Below are 18,237 nucleotides of genomic sequence, written 5' to 3' on the forward strand. Positions count from 1 at the left end.
CATGGGTGGCATATTTGAGCAAAAGGCAGCACACCAGTATCAAGGAGACAGAAATATGAGAAGCACAATAGAATTGGGGAGTAGAAGAACAAGGAGAGGAGAGGGAAAGGTAGGCTTGTAGACTATGTTAAGAATTATGACTTTTCCTAGTAATGAAATGAGAGGCCATTGGGAAATTTTCAAGATTTGATTTAGATTATTTTGGGAAAAGATTGTAGAGGAACAAGAATAGAACTGGCATATATAGGTGATTATATGCATATAATATAAAATAATCCAGGCAAGAAATGTGGGCGTTTGAGTTAGAATAGTGGCAGAAGAGTTGTCATATTCTGGCAAATTTATATTAGCACTTACATTCCCTGAATGACTGAGTGTGCCTCACCTCCAAGCTTTTTTGTGTCCAACATTCTGCCTGGATGCTCCCCATCACCACTGCCCATAACTTGGCATGGCTCAGCCCTTCTCCTTACAGTGGCCCTGCCCACCCATCCCTTTATGAGAGAACTTTTCTGACCACCACATAGTGAAAAGGTCCTGTTCTGTCCCTCTCTATCTCTTATCTTCATATCTAATTTTACTTATCAATAATGCCATTTACTTCCATCCTACATACATTTCTGATTTGCCTCTTGTCTGTATACTCCCATCAGACAGTGAGCTACACAAAGGCCAGACACTCCAGGTCCAAGCGCACATAACAGGGAATCAGTAAATACTTGCAGATTTAGTTCTGGGTGAAGCCCATGGAGCACTTTGGATGTCAATGCCTTTTCCTTTGTTTGCTTGTCCTAAATTCAGCCTCTTAGCCCACATTTTGTGACTCTTGTGTGTACTTTCAGGTGTGAAGGAGACTGAAGCTACTATGGTGTTCAGATATAATCGAAGGGGCAGGACTTTATCCAGTGAAATCCAAATTCCAGATTTTGACATTGACTTTGGGACCATCCTCAGAGTTACTGATGAGTCATCTAAGGACAAAACGTCTTACAAACTCATCCTAGATATTCAGAACAAAAAAATCACTGAGGTCGCTTTTGTGGGTCTTGTAAGGTAAGGAAGGCTTGGGTTGCTGGGCTCACCGGCAGGTAGGGCTGTGGGAGAGCAAGTCCCACCGGTCTCTTCCCAGGGCTGAGCGGGATGGTGAGTGTTGACGATCCAGTCCCCCTCCTAGGCACCAGAGAAAAACCACACTGAGTCGGGAGACTTGTCGAAGCAGGATCTCACTTTATCATAAGAGGCAGGTGTTTATATAGCATCGAGAATGAAGGCGGGTATCTCAGGAAAGGATGAGGTGTAAAGGCCAATAGCATATCATGACTTTTGAAATGATTGGTTCTAAGCATGCATGGGAACTCTAATTTTTTTTTTTTGCAAAAGTAGCAGGCCAGAGGCAATTTGGCACCCTGCTGAGTCATAACTGGCCAGAGACAGGTCTCCAAACTTTAGCTAGGCTCAGGAAGTTCCACTAGGCATCCTTTCTGGGCCTCTGAAGGCCCAACATTGGGTGACCTGATCTGAGCCACGGGTCCTGGTGTCTCTCTTTTCCTCAGGCTTTCAATCAGGCTAAGCCATAGGTACCCCGATTTTAGTCCACATGACAAACAGAACTCTCCGTATTCTGACCCTCTGTCCATATTCAGCTAGACCTTCCTACCGTTCATCAAGTACTGTGCTGGTGTATTAAAAAGTCATCTCAGGATTTGGGGAGGTGGTTTAGCAAGTAAGAGTGCTTGCTGCACAAGTATGAGGACCTGAATTCAATCACCAGCACCCATGTAGAAAGCTGGGAAAGGCCACACACACCTGCAATCCCAGAGCTGAGGGAGGGCAGAGACAAAATGACGGCTGGAGTTCATTGGTCTGCCAATCTAGCCAAAAGTTGATGAACCCAGGTTCAATGAAAGACTGTTTCTAAAGGAAAGAAGGCAGAAGAGCAAGCAAGAAGTATATTAATGTCTTCCTCTGGCCTCCACATACATGCACATGTGGGGCCTGCACATTTGTTTAAACACACACACACATATCTCAAGGCTGCTTCCCAATTTTATAGACAAGGAAATGGGACTTTATAACAGTGTCATCACTGGGCCCAGGCTGCAGAACTAGTGAGCAACACAGCAGGATGGACATAGTTTTCACAAAACTAATCTGTCCACTGCAGCCTCTCTGTAAAGTCCACCTATGTGGATTGGTGGCTTTAAAATGAGTTCGGTCTGTCTACAGCCATATCTCTGCTCCATTCATGTGTCTGTTTTTAATCACCAAAACTGAAGCCTTCAACTATTGAGTCTTGTGTGTCTCTTTGGAATGTACAACATCACTGATGCTAACTGATTTCTTTTTCAATAGTTCTGACAAAAAGGGAGATGGCAAAATCAAAGGGATTATTTCCATACCCCGTCTGCAAGCAGAAGCCAGGAGTGAGACCCACATCCACTGGTCCCCCACTAAACTGCTCCTACAAATGGATTCATCTGCTATGGCTTATGGCTCAACAATTTCCAAGAGACTAGCATGGCGTTATGGTATATACCTCTTCCCCTGTGTGATGTGACCCCTCCCAAGGCTGCTGTGTCCTTGTATATAGCTGTTGAGAATAGCCATGGGCTAACGTAATACCATACCACTGACAGCCATGTCATACCTGCATTTTCAGATAATGAGAAGATTGAATTTGACTGGAACACAGGCACCAATGTGGATACCAAAAAAGTGGCTTCAAATTTTCCTGTGGATCTTTCTGACTATCCCAAAACTTTGTATGCCTCTGCCAATAGCCTCCTAGATCACACAGTCCCTCAGACAGACATGACTTTCCGGTACATGGGATCCAAATTAATAGTTGTAAGTATGAACATCCAGGAAAATAAATACATGAAGGTAAATTCTATTTGCATCCTAAATGACTTGTGTGCAGGAGAATATCTAAAGATGCATGAAGGAAATGTACATGACTAGTTATCAAGTTACATACAGATACATTTATAAACAGCCAAATAGATCATTAAGCAGAAGAGTTTGTTGTGCTGACTGGTATAAAAGGGAGCTTCCGGACACTAGCTAGGGGTCTATGTTGCAAATTCTTTTATAAAATATCGGACGAGAACAATGACTGGTCACAAAACTTCATAATTTTCTATAACTTACTTTTAACTTTTAGTGCATTACCCTGCTTAAAAATTGACTGGTCAAAAAAAAAAATTGACTGGTCAGATAGAGATTATAGACTAAGGTCAACTGTTCTTGGGGCCCATCCAGGCCCTGCTTGCTCTAAAAGATTGCTGTCATTTTGCAGGCAACAAGCACATGGCTTCAGAAGGCATCCAGGGGGATTCCTTATGCCCAGACTTTGCAGTATCACCTCAGTGGACTCATGGAGTTACCAGATTTTCACATGCCAGACAACCTCTTCTTAAAAAGGTACAAGAGGTGGACTGGAGAGATTGCTTAGTGGTTAAGGTGAATGCCTGCAAAGCCAAAGGACCCAGGTTTGATTTTCCCAGGACCCATGTAGGCCAGATGCACAAGGTGACATATGTATCTGGAGTTTGTTTGTAGCAGCTGATGGCCTTGGCATGCCCATTCTCTCTCTCTCTCCCTCCTCCCTTCCTCTCCCACCCTTCTCTCTCTCTCTCCCTCCCTCCCTCCCTTCCTCTCTGTCTTTCTCTCTCTCTCAAATAAATAAATAAATGTTTTTTTTAAAAAGTATAAGAGGAAATCATAGAGAATTCTCTCTGGGCTGTGATGAGTAAAGGGGAAGTTTTACTTATCATAATTTAGATATTTAGCTAAAATGTTTAAGAAAAATAATGTGAGAATATTGAGATGAATAGTTATAGCAGAAACACTGGTATTTTTGCATTACTAAACATGGGATCCTAATCTTAGTACCAAGCCAGTCAGAAAGAAACTAAGAAAATAACTGGAAGATTCTAGTACTTTCCCCCCTGTGATGTTATACTCACTATAATCTCAGTTTAAGAGGCATTCATGTTTCGTCCACTACAAGTGATCATGCCCTCTGTTCCAGGTCAGTATATACTATACTTGTTTAACTATGCAGACTGTAAGGTGGGTAGGAAGGGACCATTGACCACACACTTGCTGTTGAACTGTGAAAGGCCACTGAACATTAGATGAAGGCAATATTCCAAAAGATAATCAACTTAGTAATATAACAATTCTAACAGGAAAATGGGATCCATACTTCTTATTCCATGTTTATGCTGACAAAAATATACACAATATTTAAATTATTTTATTTCATAAAATAAGAGCAGCTGGGTGTGGGGTGCACGCCTTTAATGCCAGCATTTGGGAGGCCAAGGTAGGAGGATCATCATAAGTTCCAGGCCACTCTAAGACTATAGATTGAACTCCAGGCCAATCTGGGCTAAAGTGAGACCCTACTTGAAACAAAAAGTCAGAGCATGAGCTGAAAAGACAATGTTCATTTTCTAAGTTGACAGGTCTTGTATTACCTCCATGATTCAGAAAATACTCTATATTCTATGGGCCCTTCTGTGTCTAGATTAATATGAAGGAACTGAAGTCTTCCCAGCCTTATATGGACAAAGATTACACAAGATAAGAGGACCAAGAAACTTTCCTTTACTAGTGCAAATTCAGGATGTCTGCATTGGACAGTGTCTTAGAGGTCTTTATTCATTCACATGCTAAATGTTGGGGGCCTCAACAAGAAGAACCCAACCCCTTTTACAGCAGAACAGTGGTTGGTTTGTTCATATATAACAGACCTCCATCATAATCATCCATCACATGCCCTTAGTAATAAAAAGATAGGAAAGCACTCTGTCATGTAGTACCCAAGGATTCCTCTGGGAGTCAGAAGAAAGGCAACTATTATCCCCACTATGCAGGCAACATCATTGAGACTCAGAAAGGTTAATTCTAATATATCATTACCAATTAGTGGAAACTGATGCCATCATCCAAGTTTACTGATTCCTACACCTGTGTTTCTTCCACCTATCAAGTTGCTTGATTCAGTTTAGCAAACACATGTCAAGTGTTCGCTATGTGCCAAATCCCAAAGTAGATGAAGTGAGAAGACAGAAACTGGATAAAGCATTGTCCTTTTACTTAGAGCAATACCTTCAAGATACCAACAAATGAACAAATAACTGGATAAGCAGAATTAAGACATACACTCTTTGAGTGGGTGTAAAGGCTGGTATTGATCAAAAGGGGATTCTTGGAAGGCTTTTGAAAGAGTTTGGCAGGTAAATGAAAAGGGGATGGGGTCCAAACACACAGGAATGATGAAAGGCACAGAGAAGTATAATACAGCACATGTAATGTTGCTGAGAAAGTCAGAAGACAGAGTTTTGAAGTCTTGATGTCTGACTGTGGGGACATTTTCTTTGTTTATTTGCAGTGATGGCCGGATCAAATATACCTTGAACAAGAATAGTGTGAAGATTGACATTCCTTTGCCTTTAGGTGGCAAATCTTCAAAAGACCTGAAGATTCTAGAGAGCATTCGCACACCAGCTGTCAACCTCAAGTCTGTGGGATTGCACCTGCCATCTCAAGAGTTCCAAGTGCCCACATTTACAATTCCTACATCCTATCAACTACAAGTGCCTCTCTTGGGTGTTCTAGACCTTTCCACAAATGTCTACAGCAACCTGTACAATTGGTCTGCCTCCTACACTGGCGGTAACACCAGCAGAGACCACTTTAGCCTTCAGGCTCAGTACCGCATGAAAGCCAGCTCTGTGGTTGACCTGCTATCCTACAGTGTGCAAGGTAAGTCCTGCTCAGGTTAAGGGTTGACAGGACTAATTCACTGAGTTGGAAAGCCTTTAAAGAGGAAAGCACTTCATCTTTCCTGCTGATATTTTCCTTGCTTCTTGAAAATCTTTTCCTTTATTCAACTAGTAAAAATGTGTATTAGGCACATTTTAAATATTCCACTAGAAAGTTATAAGCAAAGCAGTCACATAACCTAAAAACTATAACTCAATTTGAAGAATGCTACAATATGGCATATAGTATAACGTGCATTTGATAAGGAGATCCAAACAGATCTGCAGTCACTGAGGAAGGATTTCTAGAGGAATGCCTTCTGATATCAGATTTTTTGTTTACATTATAAATAAGGAGACTATTTCACAAATGATGCAGGTAAATGAGACTGTATTACTGACTGTCAACACATTTCTGAAAACTCATTACTTAATTTAACCAATGTCTTTAATTTTTTTGTTAGGATCTGGAGAAGCAGCATATGACCACAGAAACACATTCACATTATCATGCGATGGGTCTCTACGCCACAAATTTCTAGAATCAAAAATAAAATTCAGTCATGTAGAGAAAGTTGGAAACAACCCAGTCTCAAAAGGCTTACTAACACTGGATGCGTCTAGTGCCTTGGGGCCACAGATGTCTGCTACAGTTCATGTGGACTCAAAAAAGAAACAACATTTGTATGTCAGAGATGTGAAGGTTGATGGGCAGCTCAGAGTAGCTTCATTCTATGCAAAAGGCACCTATGGCCTGTCTTGTCAAAGTGATCCATCCACCAGCCAGTTGAGTGGAGAGTCCAACCTGAGGTTTAACTCATCCTACCTCCAGGGCACAAACCGAATAATGGGTATATACCAGGATGGAACCCTCTCCCTCACCTCCACCTCTGATCTGCAAGATGGTATATTCAAAAATACTGCTTCCCTGAAATATGAAAACTATGAGCTGACTGTGAAATCTGACAGCAATGGGCAGTATGAGAACTTTGCCACTTCTAACAAGGTGGACCTGACCTTCTCTAAGCAAAATGCGTTGCTACGTTCTGAGTATCAGGCCAGTTACAAGTCTGTGAGGCTCTTCACACTGCTCTCTGGATCACTGAATCCCCATGGTGTTGAACTAAATGCTGACATCACGGGCACTGATAAAACTAATACTGCTGCTCACAAAGCAACTCTACGGATTGCACGAGATGGGATATCTACTAGTGCAACAACCAACTTGAAGTACAGTCCCCTGCTGCTGGAGAATGAGATGAATGCAGCGCTTGGCCTCTCTGGGGCATCCATGAAACTAACGACAAACAGCCGCTTTAGGGAACACTATGCAAAATTCAGCCTAGACGGCAAAGCTGCTCTCAAGGAGATATCACTGGGAAGTGTTTACCAGGCCATGATCCTGGGTGTTGATAGCAAAAACGTTTTCAACTTCAAAATCAGCCAAGAAGGGCTGAGGCTTTCCAATGACATGATGGGCTCATATGCTGAGATGAGACTCGACCACGCAAACAGTCTGAATATTGCAGGTCTATCACTGGACTTCTCCTCAAAACTTGACAACATTTATAGTGCTGACAAGTTTTATAAGCAAAATTTTAACTTGCAGCTGCATCCCTATTCTCTTTTAGCAACCTTAGACAGTAACTTGAAATACAATGCTCTTGACTTGACCAGCAATGGAAAATTACAGCTGGAACCCCTGAAGCTGAATGTCGCAGGCAACCTAAAAGGAGCCTATCAAAATGATGAAATAAAACACATCTACACCATTTCTTATGCTGACTTAACAGCAAGTTACAGAGCAGACACTGTAGCTAGGGTTCAAGAGACAGAGTTAAGTCATCGGCTCAACATAGACATTGCCGGGCTGGCTTCCTCCATTGATATCATGACAAACTATAACTCAGACTCACTGCATTTCAACAATGTTTTCCACTCGGTTATGGCCCCATTTAACTTGGCCATTGATGCACATACCAGTGGCGACGGGAAACTTGCTCTCTGGGGAGAACACGATGGGAAGCTATATAGCAAATTTCTATTCAAAGTAGAACCTCTGTCCCTCGCTTTCTCTCATGACCTCAGAGGGTCTACCAGTCACCATCTCCTGCCTGGTAATAGCATCAGTATGGCTCTCAATCATAGAATCACCACACTGCTCTCTCCAACTGAGCAGACAGGCACCTGGGAATTCAAGACCAAACTAAATAACAACGAGTATATCCAGAATGTAGAAGCCTACAACACAGAAGACAGAATCGGTGTGGAGCTGAGTGGGCAAGCACTGACTGTCCTCTCTGAGTTAGACTCCCCGGTTAAAGTGCCATTTTCACTCAGTGAGCCTATCAGTGTCTTTAACACCTTAAAAATAACGGAGGCTGCTGACAAGCCCCAAGAATTCTCGATTGTTGCTTTTATCAAGTATGATAAGAACCAAGATGTTCACACCATCAGCCTTCCTTTCTTTCAAAGCCTGCCAGAATATTTGGAGAGAAACCAAAGAGCAATTATAACTGTACTGGAAACCATACAGAAAGAAATAAAAGACATAAATATTGATCAGTTTGTGAGGAAGTATAGATCAGCCCTAAGCAGACTTCCACAGGAAGTTCATGAGTATCTGGATGCACTCAATTTGGAGAGACAGGTTTCTAGTGCCAAGGAAAAATTAACAGCTTTCAGAGAAAATTATAAAATTACAGAAAATGATGTAAAAATTGCAGTAGATAATGCTAAAATCAACCTCAATAACAAACTCTCTCAACTTCAGACATATGTGATACAATTTGATCAGTATATTAAAGATAATTATGATTTACATGATTTTAAAATAGCTATTGTTAAGATTATTGATCAAATCATTGAAAAATTAAGAAGTCTTGATGAATATTATCATATTCATGCAAATCTAGTAAAATCAATCCATAATCTATATTTATTTGTAGAAAATGTTGATTTTAACAGAATTGGAAGTAGCACTGCATCTTGGATTCAGAATGTAGACACTAACTATCAAATCAGGATCCAGATACAAGATAAACTGCAGCAGCTTGGAACACAGGTTCAGAATGCAAACATCCAGCAGCTAGCTGCAAAGTTAAAACAACAAGTTGAAGCTATTGATGTCATAGCACTTTCAGATCAATTGAGAAACATAGTTCTATTTCAGAGAATAAATGACATTATCGAGCATGTCAAATACTTTGTTATGAATCTTATTGGAAATTTTAAAGTAACTGAAAAAATCAATACTTTTAGAGCTATTGTTTATGAGTTCATTGAGAAATATGAAGTAGACCAACAAGTCCAAGTTTTAATTGATAAATCAGTAAAGCTGGCTCATCAGTACAAGCTAAAAGAGACTATTCAGAAACTCAGCAATATCTTACAACAAGTTGAGATCAAAGATTACTATGACAAACTGGTGGGGCTTATTGATGGTGCTGTCAAGCAGCTTAAAGCATTGTCTTTTAAAAAATTCATTGAAGAAGTAAACAGATTTCTTGACATGTTGGTGAAGAAATTAAAATCATTTGATTACTACCAGTTTGTAGATGAATCCAACAACAAAATACGTGAAGTGACTCAGAGAATCAATGGTGAAATTCAAGCTCTTGAACTACCACGGAAAGCTGCAGCCCTGAAGCTCTGGGTAGAGGATTTGAAGGGCATGGTCTCTAACTATATGGAAAAGCTCAAGGACATCAAAGTAACCTTTTTCATTGATTGGTTACAGGGTGCTCTGGTTCACATAAAAGCCCAATTCCATGACACACTGGAAGATATACGAGATCGAATTTACCAAATGGACATTCAGCAGGATCTTCAGCGATACTTGTCTCTGGTAAGCCAAGTTTACAGTACCTTGGTCACCTACATTTCTGACTGGTGGATTCTTGCTTCTAAGAACCTTACTGACTTTGCAGAGCAATACTCTATACAAAAGTGGACTGAAAACGTGAAAGCATTTGTAGAAAAGGGATTCATTGTTCCTGAAATCCGGACCTTCCTCGGAACCATGCCTGCCTTTGAAGTCAGTCTCCATGCTCTCCAAGCAGCCACTTTCCACACTCCTGATTTCACAGTTCCTCTGACAGACTTGAGGATTCCATCGGTCCAGATAAACTTCAAAATGTTGAATGATATGAAAATCCCTCCCAGATTTTCCACACCAGAATTTACTATCCTCAACACCGTCCATATCCCATCCTTTACAATTGACTTGATAGAAATAAAAGCAAAGATCATAAGAACTATTGATCAAATACTTAGCAGTGATCTACAGTGGCCAGTTCCAGAAGTGTACCTGAGGGATCTAAAGATGGGGAGCACCCCTCTTACTGGGTTCATTCTGCCAGACCTCCATTTCCCAGAAATTAAAATTCCAGAATTTATAATCCCAAACCTCAACTTTAAAGATATCCAAATTCCTGACATTCATATACCAGAATTTCAGCTTCCCTGCCTCTCACACACAGTTGAAATACCTGCTTTTGGTAAACTGCACAGTGTCTTGAAAATTAAATCTCCCCTCTTCACCTTAGACGCAAATGGCAACATAAGGAATGTAAGTACTCCAGGCAACAAATCGGAGATCACAGCTTCCATCACTGCTAAAGGAGAATCCAAATTAGAAGTTCTCAATTTTGATTTTCAAGCACATGCACAACTCTTAGAGCCAAGCACCAGTCCACTGGTACTAAAGGAATCCATGAGCTTTTCCAGCAAGAACCTACGAATGGTGCATGAGAGTGAAATGCAGTTTTCTGGACATATAATACAAGGAAAATTGGACACAGTAGCAAGTTTGCACACAGAAAAAAATGCCATGGAATTTAATAATGGTGTGATTCTCAAGATAAACAATCAGCTTACTCTAGACAGCAACACCAAGTATTTTCACAAGTTGAATATTCCCAAGCTAGACTTCTCCAGCAAGGCTTCCTTTGACAATGAAATCAAGACTCTGTTGGAAGCTGGACACATGGCATGGACTTCTTCTGGGAGAGGGTCATGGAATTTGGCCTGCCCCAATTTCTCAGATGAGGGAATACATTCATCACAAATTAGCTTCACTGTGGAAGGATCCACCACTTCCTTTGGATTGTCTAATAGCATCAATAGCAAACACCTAAGAGTCATACAAAAAGTGGCATGTGTATCTAACTTTCTCAACTCTTCTGTGTTTGAAATTGAGTCAAAAGCTGAATCTCAGCATGTGGGCTCCAGCATTCTAACTGCTAAGGGCAAGGCCCTGCTCAGAGAAGGGAAGGCAGAGATAACTGGTGAGCACAATGCTGACTTGAATGGAAAAGTTATTGGAACTGTGAAAAATTCTCTGTTTTTTTCAGCACAGCCATTTGAAATTACTGCATCCACAAAGAACGAGGGAAATTTGAAAGTTAGTTTTCCATTGAAGTTGACAGGGAAAATAGATTTCCTTAATGACTATGCACTGTTTCTAAGTCCTCTCACCCAGCAAGCAAGCTGGCAAGCAGGTGCTAGATTCAATCAGTATAAATATAATCAAAATTTCTCTGCTATAAACAATGAGAACAGCATGGAAGCCCATGTAGGAATGAGTGGAGATGCCAACCTGGATTTTCTAAACATACCGTTGACCATTCCTGAAATTAATGTTCCATACACAACACTCACAACTCCCTCTTTGAAAGATTTCTCCATATGGGAAGAAACCGGCTTGAAAGAATTCTTGAAAACAACAAAGCAGTCATTTGATCTAAGTGTAAAGGCCCAGTATAAGAAAAACAAAGACAAGCATTCCATTGTGATTCCTCTAGGTACGTTTTATGAGTTTATCCATCAGAATGTTAATTCCTTGGATGGCTATTTTGAGAAGATCAGAGACAATACATTACATATCCTTACCACATCCTATAATGAAGTAAAAATTAACTTTGATAAGTACAAAATTGAAAAATCCTTCAACCAGCCATCTAGGACCTTTCAAAGTCATGGATACACTATCCCAGGTGTCAACATTGAAGTGTCTCCATTCACTGTAGAAACATTGGCCTCCAGCCATGTGATCAACACTCCAAGTTTCACCATCCCAGGCCCTAAGGTCTATGTGCCTTCTTACAGGTTAGTCCTGCCATCCCTCGAGCTGCCATCCTTTCATGTCCCTAGGAATCTACCCAAGTTTTCTCTCCCAGATATCAAGCAACTGAGTGCCATTAACAATATTTTTATTCCAGCCATGGGCAATTTTACCTATGATTTTTCTTTTAAATCAAGTGTTATCACATTGAATACTAATGCTGGACTTTATAATCAATCAGATATTGTTGCTCATCTCCTGTCTTCTTCCTCATTTGTCATGGAAGCACTGCAGTACAAGTTAGAGGGCACATCACGGCTAACAAGGAAGAGAGGGTTGAAACTAGCTACAGCTCTGTCTCTGAGTAACAAATTTGTGGAGGGCAACCATGACAGCACCATTAGCTTAACCAAGAAAAACATGGATGCATCAGTGAAAACAACTGTAGACCTCCACATTCCAGGCTTGACAATGAACTTCAAGCAAGAGCTTAATGGAAATGCCAAGTCAAAACCTACTATATCTTCCTCTATTGAACTAAAGTATGATTTCAGTTCCCCAAAGCTGCACTCTACTGCTAAAGGGCAAGTTGACCACAAGTTTAGCTTAGAAAGCCTCACTTCTTATTTTTCAATTGAGTCATTAGCCAAAGGAAATATGAAGGGTTCTGTTCTTTCACAGAAATATTCAGGAAATATTGCTGCTGAGGCCAGCACTTACCTGAATTCTAAGGGTACTCGCTCTTCTGTGACGCTGCAAGGGGCTTCCAAAGTTGATGGGATCTGGAATCTTGAAGTAGATGAAAATTTTGCTGGAGAAGCCAATCTCCGACGCATATATGCCACCTGGGAACATGATACACAAAACAACTTACAGCTCAAAAGCTTTTACACACATGGAGAACAAACATGTAAAGCCATCCTGGAACTCTTGCCATGGACAATGTCAGCCCTTGTTCAGTTTCATGCAAGTCAACCCAGTTCTCTCCTTGATATTCCTCACTTTGGCCAGGAAGTGACTCTGAATGCTAATACTAAGAACCAGAAAATAATCTGGAAAAGTGAGATCCAGATTCATTTGAAAGCTCTTCAGCACAGTATACAGTTCTCCAATGACCAAAAAGAGGCACGCCTTGACATTTTAGGATCCTTAAAAGGACAGTCACAGTACCTTGAAAATATCTTTCTACCGGTTTATGAAAAAAGCTTAGTGGACATTCTAAAACTGGGTGGAACCACTAACTCTGGTGGGAGACAGTATCTTCATGCTTCAACCTCTCTTGTGTACACCAAAAACCCCAATGGTTATGCTTTCCTTTTCCCTCTGCAAGAATTGGCTGATAGATTCATTATCCCAGGGCTAAAACTAAATGATCTAAATTCAGTTCTTCTAACACCTGCATTCCAAGTCCCCTTTACAGATCTTCAGATTCCGTCCTACCAACTTGGCATCAATGGGGTAAGCATCCATAAAAAGTTAAGTACCTCTCCATTTGTGCTCAACCTACCAGCACTCCCCAAAGTAATATTCCCCAAGGTTGATGTGTTAACAAAATACTCTGAGCCAGAAGGTTCCTCTGTTCCCTTTTTTGAGATAACTGTGCCTGAAGGCCAATTAATTGTGTCCCAGTTCACTCTTCCAAAAAGATTTCCAGTTGGCAGTACCATTTTGGATCTAAATGAGATAACCAACAAGATTGCAGATTTTGATTTGCCTACTATCACCCTGCCTGAACAGACCATTGAGATTCCTTCCTTTAAGTTTTCTGTACCTGCTGGGATTTTTATTCCATTTTTTGGAGCACTGGCTGCACGTCTGGGGATAGTCTCTCCTCTGTATAATGCTACCTGGAGTGCTGGCTTGAAAAACAAAGAAGATCATGTTGAAACATTCCTGGATTCCACATGCAGTTCAACCTTACAGTTTCTGGAGTATGACCTGAATGGTAAGTAAATGCCCTGCCTCCTCTCCTAGACATTCCTGTTTTCAATTGAGTTGTGAGCAAATAATTATATATTTAGTCATGAATAGAGGCACAGTTGCTCTCTGGAACAAAATTAAGAAGAGGATATACATAATATTTACATATGTATCCCATATGTAAAAATGATCTAGAACATCTACTGACACCCAAGTGCAAGGTCAAAGATAGATTGTTCTGTAATGACTTAAAGACTAACAATGTCTTCTATGGTTTTTTTTTTTAATGCTATAAGGCTGTAGTTATAGCTCAATATAGATTATATGAGGCTCTTCCTGTGTTTGACCCAAGCACCATAAAGCCTAATTTTAAAAAGTCTATGCCTATAATATTACATGTTTTAAACTTACACATTAGGTATTTGCCTAAGATATAACTCTTAAGTTTTCACAGTAAAAATATGCCCCATAGTTATTCACCTAATGAAATGTGTAATCTCGCCTATACAGTTGTGGGGACACACAAAATTGATGATGGTATGCTTATCTCTAAGACCAAAGGAATACTTGCACACCATGACTTCAGTGCAGAATATAATGAAGATGGCAAATATAAAGACATTTGGTATGAAACTTTTGCTGGCACTTCATCCATTTCCAAACCACTGTGATGTTTATCACCTTTCTATCCCTTTCCTTATGACTCATCTGCATGTCTACTTCCAGGAACTGGCATGGAGAGGCTCACCTTGACATCACCAGCCCGGCATTCACTGAGTTCCACCTACACTACCAAGAAGATGAGGGAAGTCTGTCTTCCTCTGCAGCGTCCCCAGCCATAGGCACTTTGGGCCTGGATTTGAGCACAGATGACAATAACATAAACTGCAATGTCTACTTCCAGCCTCAGGTGAGTCCCACCTAATGAACTTCACATGCCAAGAGCCAGTAGAGAGTTTGTGAGGATGCATTTCATTCAAGATTTGTTCTCTGGGAACACTCTCAATCTAATGCAAAGATGGTTTGTGAGCAAGCTAAACTTCCTCATTGAAGAACTATTCTCCAGAAAGCATTATAATGAGTATTTAATGAGCTTAATGATTAAACTCACCCATGGCATCATCTTATTACTGTGACTTTGTGACTTCTGGCAAATCCAGAAAAATGAGTCATGTCTCATCATATATTTTTATTTTTATTTTTTTATGTCTCATCATTTAAATCATAGGAAAACATTTTTTTAGACCATAGACACTGGATTAAAAATTCTTCCCCACAATAGAATGATTCAGTGAAACACACATCAAAATCATTTCATGTCATTTATAAGCTCAATCAGGGCTACTGCCAGAGGAGGCACTTAAATCTGAAGTTTGTCAAAGGCTTGGCAAGTAAACACTAAAATTGGAAATCCAGATCTATGCTGGATAGGCCCTGGCCTCTTTCCTTTTTCCACACTCCTTTCTTCCCTAAATATGCATTTCCCTTTCTCTTTCCTCCTCCATCCTTATTTTGTTTTCTCCTCCCTTCTCTTCCCCCTTCTAATTTTCAATCCCAGGAAGGCCTTAATGGTAAGTGTCATAAAGCAGATGCCAAACATACTTGTTATCCTTTTTGGAGCATGTGATAAAGAGAAATTAATGACAGTGGTATTGTTTAAATATAAAACAAACACATGAACTGACATAGGAAAGATAAATCCCCTTCAGAATATGAAAGATCCTCTGATCTTCACTTTTAACTGCTAATGAAGTTTTAGTGTAGTATATTATGTAATCAGAGTAATTAAAAACATGTTCTTTTCATCTGTATATTTTTCCTGGTTTTAGTCATCTTCAGATAAAAAACTCAGCATATTCAAAACGGAGTGGAGGTACCAGAAATCAAATGATCAAATTCAGATCAAATTTAATTGGGAAGAAGAGGCAACTTCCAAATTGCTAAGCTCTCTCCAGGACAATGTACCCAAGGCCACAGAGTCTGTTTATGATTATGTCAACAAGTATCATCAGGAGTACACAGGACTCAACCTGAGAGATGCTTCTTCAAAGCTAAGGAGAAGTCTGCAGAACAATGCTGAGTGGGCCTATCAAAGAGCCATAAAGCAAGTTAATGAGATGGACACGGAATTCCAGCAAGCAGCCACTAGCACCATAAGAACCTATAAGGAGTGGAAAGACAAGGCCCAGTATTTGTATGAGGAAATACTGGCTCAGGAAGGCCAAACTAGCTTCCAGAAATTCAAGGATAGGGTGTTTGACAGCTTAGTACAAGTTACTCAGGAGTACCAAATAATAGTCAAGCATCTGGTTGACACATTCATTGACTTCTTGAAGTTCACCAGCTTCCAGCTTCCAGGGAAGGCTGGTACATACACGAGAGATGAGCTCTGTACCATGGTTGTGAGGGAGACAGGGAAGATGCTGGCCCAGGTATGTTCAACTATCCATAACAGTTTAGAAAAACTGCTTTCCTATGTCCAAGATCTTGTAGAGAAATCTGACATAATCAGAGATCTAACAGTTAGATTTCCTTTTCATTCAAGGAACTATAAACTAAAGGATATAATTCTGGAGTATAGAAAACTGTTGGACTCTTTGTCACAAAGAGTCCAACAGACATTTAATAGCCTGCAGTCTATCAAGTTTACAGAGATACTAAGTAGCCTTCAGAGCTTTGTGCAACACCTTTGTCAAGACATAGAAGAAAACATGAAACACTTAAAGGAACAAAATTTTACTTATTTTATTAATTTTATTAATAATAAGTTCAGCACATATGTCCCATATGTTTTGAGATCACTGAAAGAAGGCCTAACTAAGTTCAATTCATTTATCCAAACTGAACTTCAGGTAGCTGCTTATGAGCTACAGCAAGTCCATCAGTATATAAAGGCTCTTCATGAAGAATATTTTGATCCAACCATGGTTGGCTGGACAGTGAAATATTATGAACTTGAAGAAAAGATCGTCAACCTAATCAAGAACCTCATAGTTGCCATTAAGAACTTCCATTCTAAATTCACTGCCAGGGCTGCTGGCTTTGCTTCCCAACTCTCAAGTCAAGTTGACCAATTTGTGCTCAGAGGTATCCAAGAATATCTGAGTCTTCTTGCTGATGTAGATGGGAAGGGGAGAGAGAAGATTGCAGAGTTTTCTACCTCTACAAAGGAAATGATTAAAAGCTGGTCCATTACAATGAAGGAGATTATTTCTGATTATCACCAGAAATTCAGTTCCAAACAGCAAGATTTTTCAGACCAGTTTTCTGATTACTATGAAAAACTCATTGCTGAGTCCAAAAGATTGATTGACTTATCCATTCAAAGCTACCACACATTTCTAAGACATATCACTGAGTTACTGAAAATGCTGCAGGCAGCCACAGCCAGTGAGGTCAGCCCTTACATAAATCTTGCCCCTGGAGAACTGACTATCACCTTCTAACTTTTTAAAGCAATCTTCATTTATTAATTGACTTCAATTAAACTTTCATATAGTGGGTAAAATTTCAAACTATTCTTAGGATCATCCACTAAACCAGCCCTACAGCAGACAATCTCTACAAAGCGGAAGTTATCTATGAACTAGACCTGCACTGACACTGACATAAAACTTGGAAGCTGCCTGCACTCTAGATGATGTACATGTATAAGTTGTATAAAATCAGGACCTGAGTTATTTTGCTACACTTAAGGGGAGGGGAGAAACAAATAAACAACTTCTTCATTGGGTACCATACCACTCAATTTGGCTCTTTTGTACTAAAAAATAGTGGGATGAGGGTATCAGTTTAAATGTCCTGGCATTTCAAACCTCTACAAGGATCACGATACACACTTGTCATTTTAATGATAGAATAAAGGGGGAAACTATGGAAGGAAATAATTTGAATCTATATAAGAGAGGCAATTCATCTTCAGCTGAATTTACCATTTGAGAAGGAAAAGGTATTCACAAAGATGTTTTCTAATTTTATCCTGAGGAGCATCTTATATGTCTTCAGGTACCTCACAATCTTCCTCATCAATGTGTCCATGTTTGCAATGCAAGACTCTTTGTTAGGTTGGGAAATAAACCAATAGATCTTTTATTTGATTCAGCCTACTAATAGTAGAGGATAGCTAGAGAGAAAACTAGACTCAAGGGGTTTGTGATAATTGGGACCACATTAGTCTTTCTATACCTTTGCAAGGATTCATTCAAGTCAAAGGAAATGTAAGTAAAAAAGAAGGGACAGGGACATGGAGTTCTATTATCTCTGCAACCCTCCATGCATTTGCATTTTTGTAGTTCCTTATTATTCTAAATACATCTAATAATTCCAAGTGTAATTAAAGCCCAATAGTTTCTCCTGCCACAGGTGCTCTTCTTACACTCTGTCATGAGTGTCTGTGAGGCTGCTCACACTATGTCATGGTATGGCAAAAAGCAAACAAACTCAAAGTAAAGGAGAGAGAAAGAAAAGGAGGGAGACAGC

General features: G+C 40.0%; 1 protein-coding gene across 1 annotated transcript in view; it reads left to right on the plus strand.

The window, feature by feature from the left end:
- The window catches only part of Apob (apolipoprotein B), a gene marked incomplete at its 5' end in the record, with an annotated part of 38,848 nt that extends 21,390 nt beyond the window's left edge, over positions 1-17,458 (plus strand). Inside the window, 10 exons of the mRNA XM_004663762.2 lie at positions 843-1,053; positions 2,353-2,528; positions 2,660-2,847; positions 3,299-3,423; positions 5,402-5,775; positions 6,239-13,211; positions 13,287-13,783; positions 14,269-14,383; positions 14,485-14,668; positions 15,588-17,458. Of these exons, the coding sequence (XP_004663819.2) occupies positions 843-1,053; positions 2,353-2,528; positions 2,660-2,847; positions 3,299-3,423; positions 5,402-5,775; positions 6,239-13,211; positions 13,287-13,783; positions 14,269-14,383; positions 14,485-14,668; positions 15,588-17,204 (10,460 nt within the window). The remainder of the gene's footprint in view (positions 1-842; positions 1,054-2,352; positions 2,529-2,659; positions 2,848-3,298; positions 3,424-5,401; positions 5,776-6,238; positions 13,212-13,286; positions 13,784-14,268; positions 14,384-14,484; positions 14,669-15,587) is intronic.
- Positions 17,459-18,237: the final 779 nt, after the last annotated feature.

Source organism: Jaculus jaculus, chromosome 5 (assembly GCF_020740685.1).
Source record: "Jaculus jaculus isolate mJacJac1 chromosome 5, mJacJac1.mat.Y.cur, whole genome shotgun sequence".
NCBI classification, from domain to species: Eukaryota; Metazoa; Chordata; class Mammalia; order Rodentia; family Dipodidae; genus Jaculus; species Jaculus jaculus.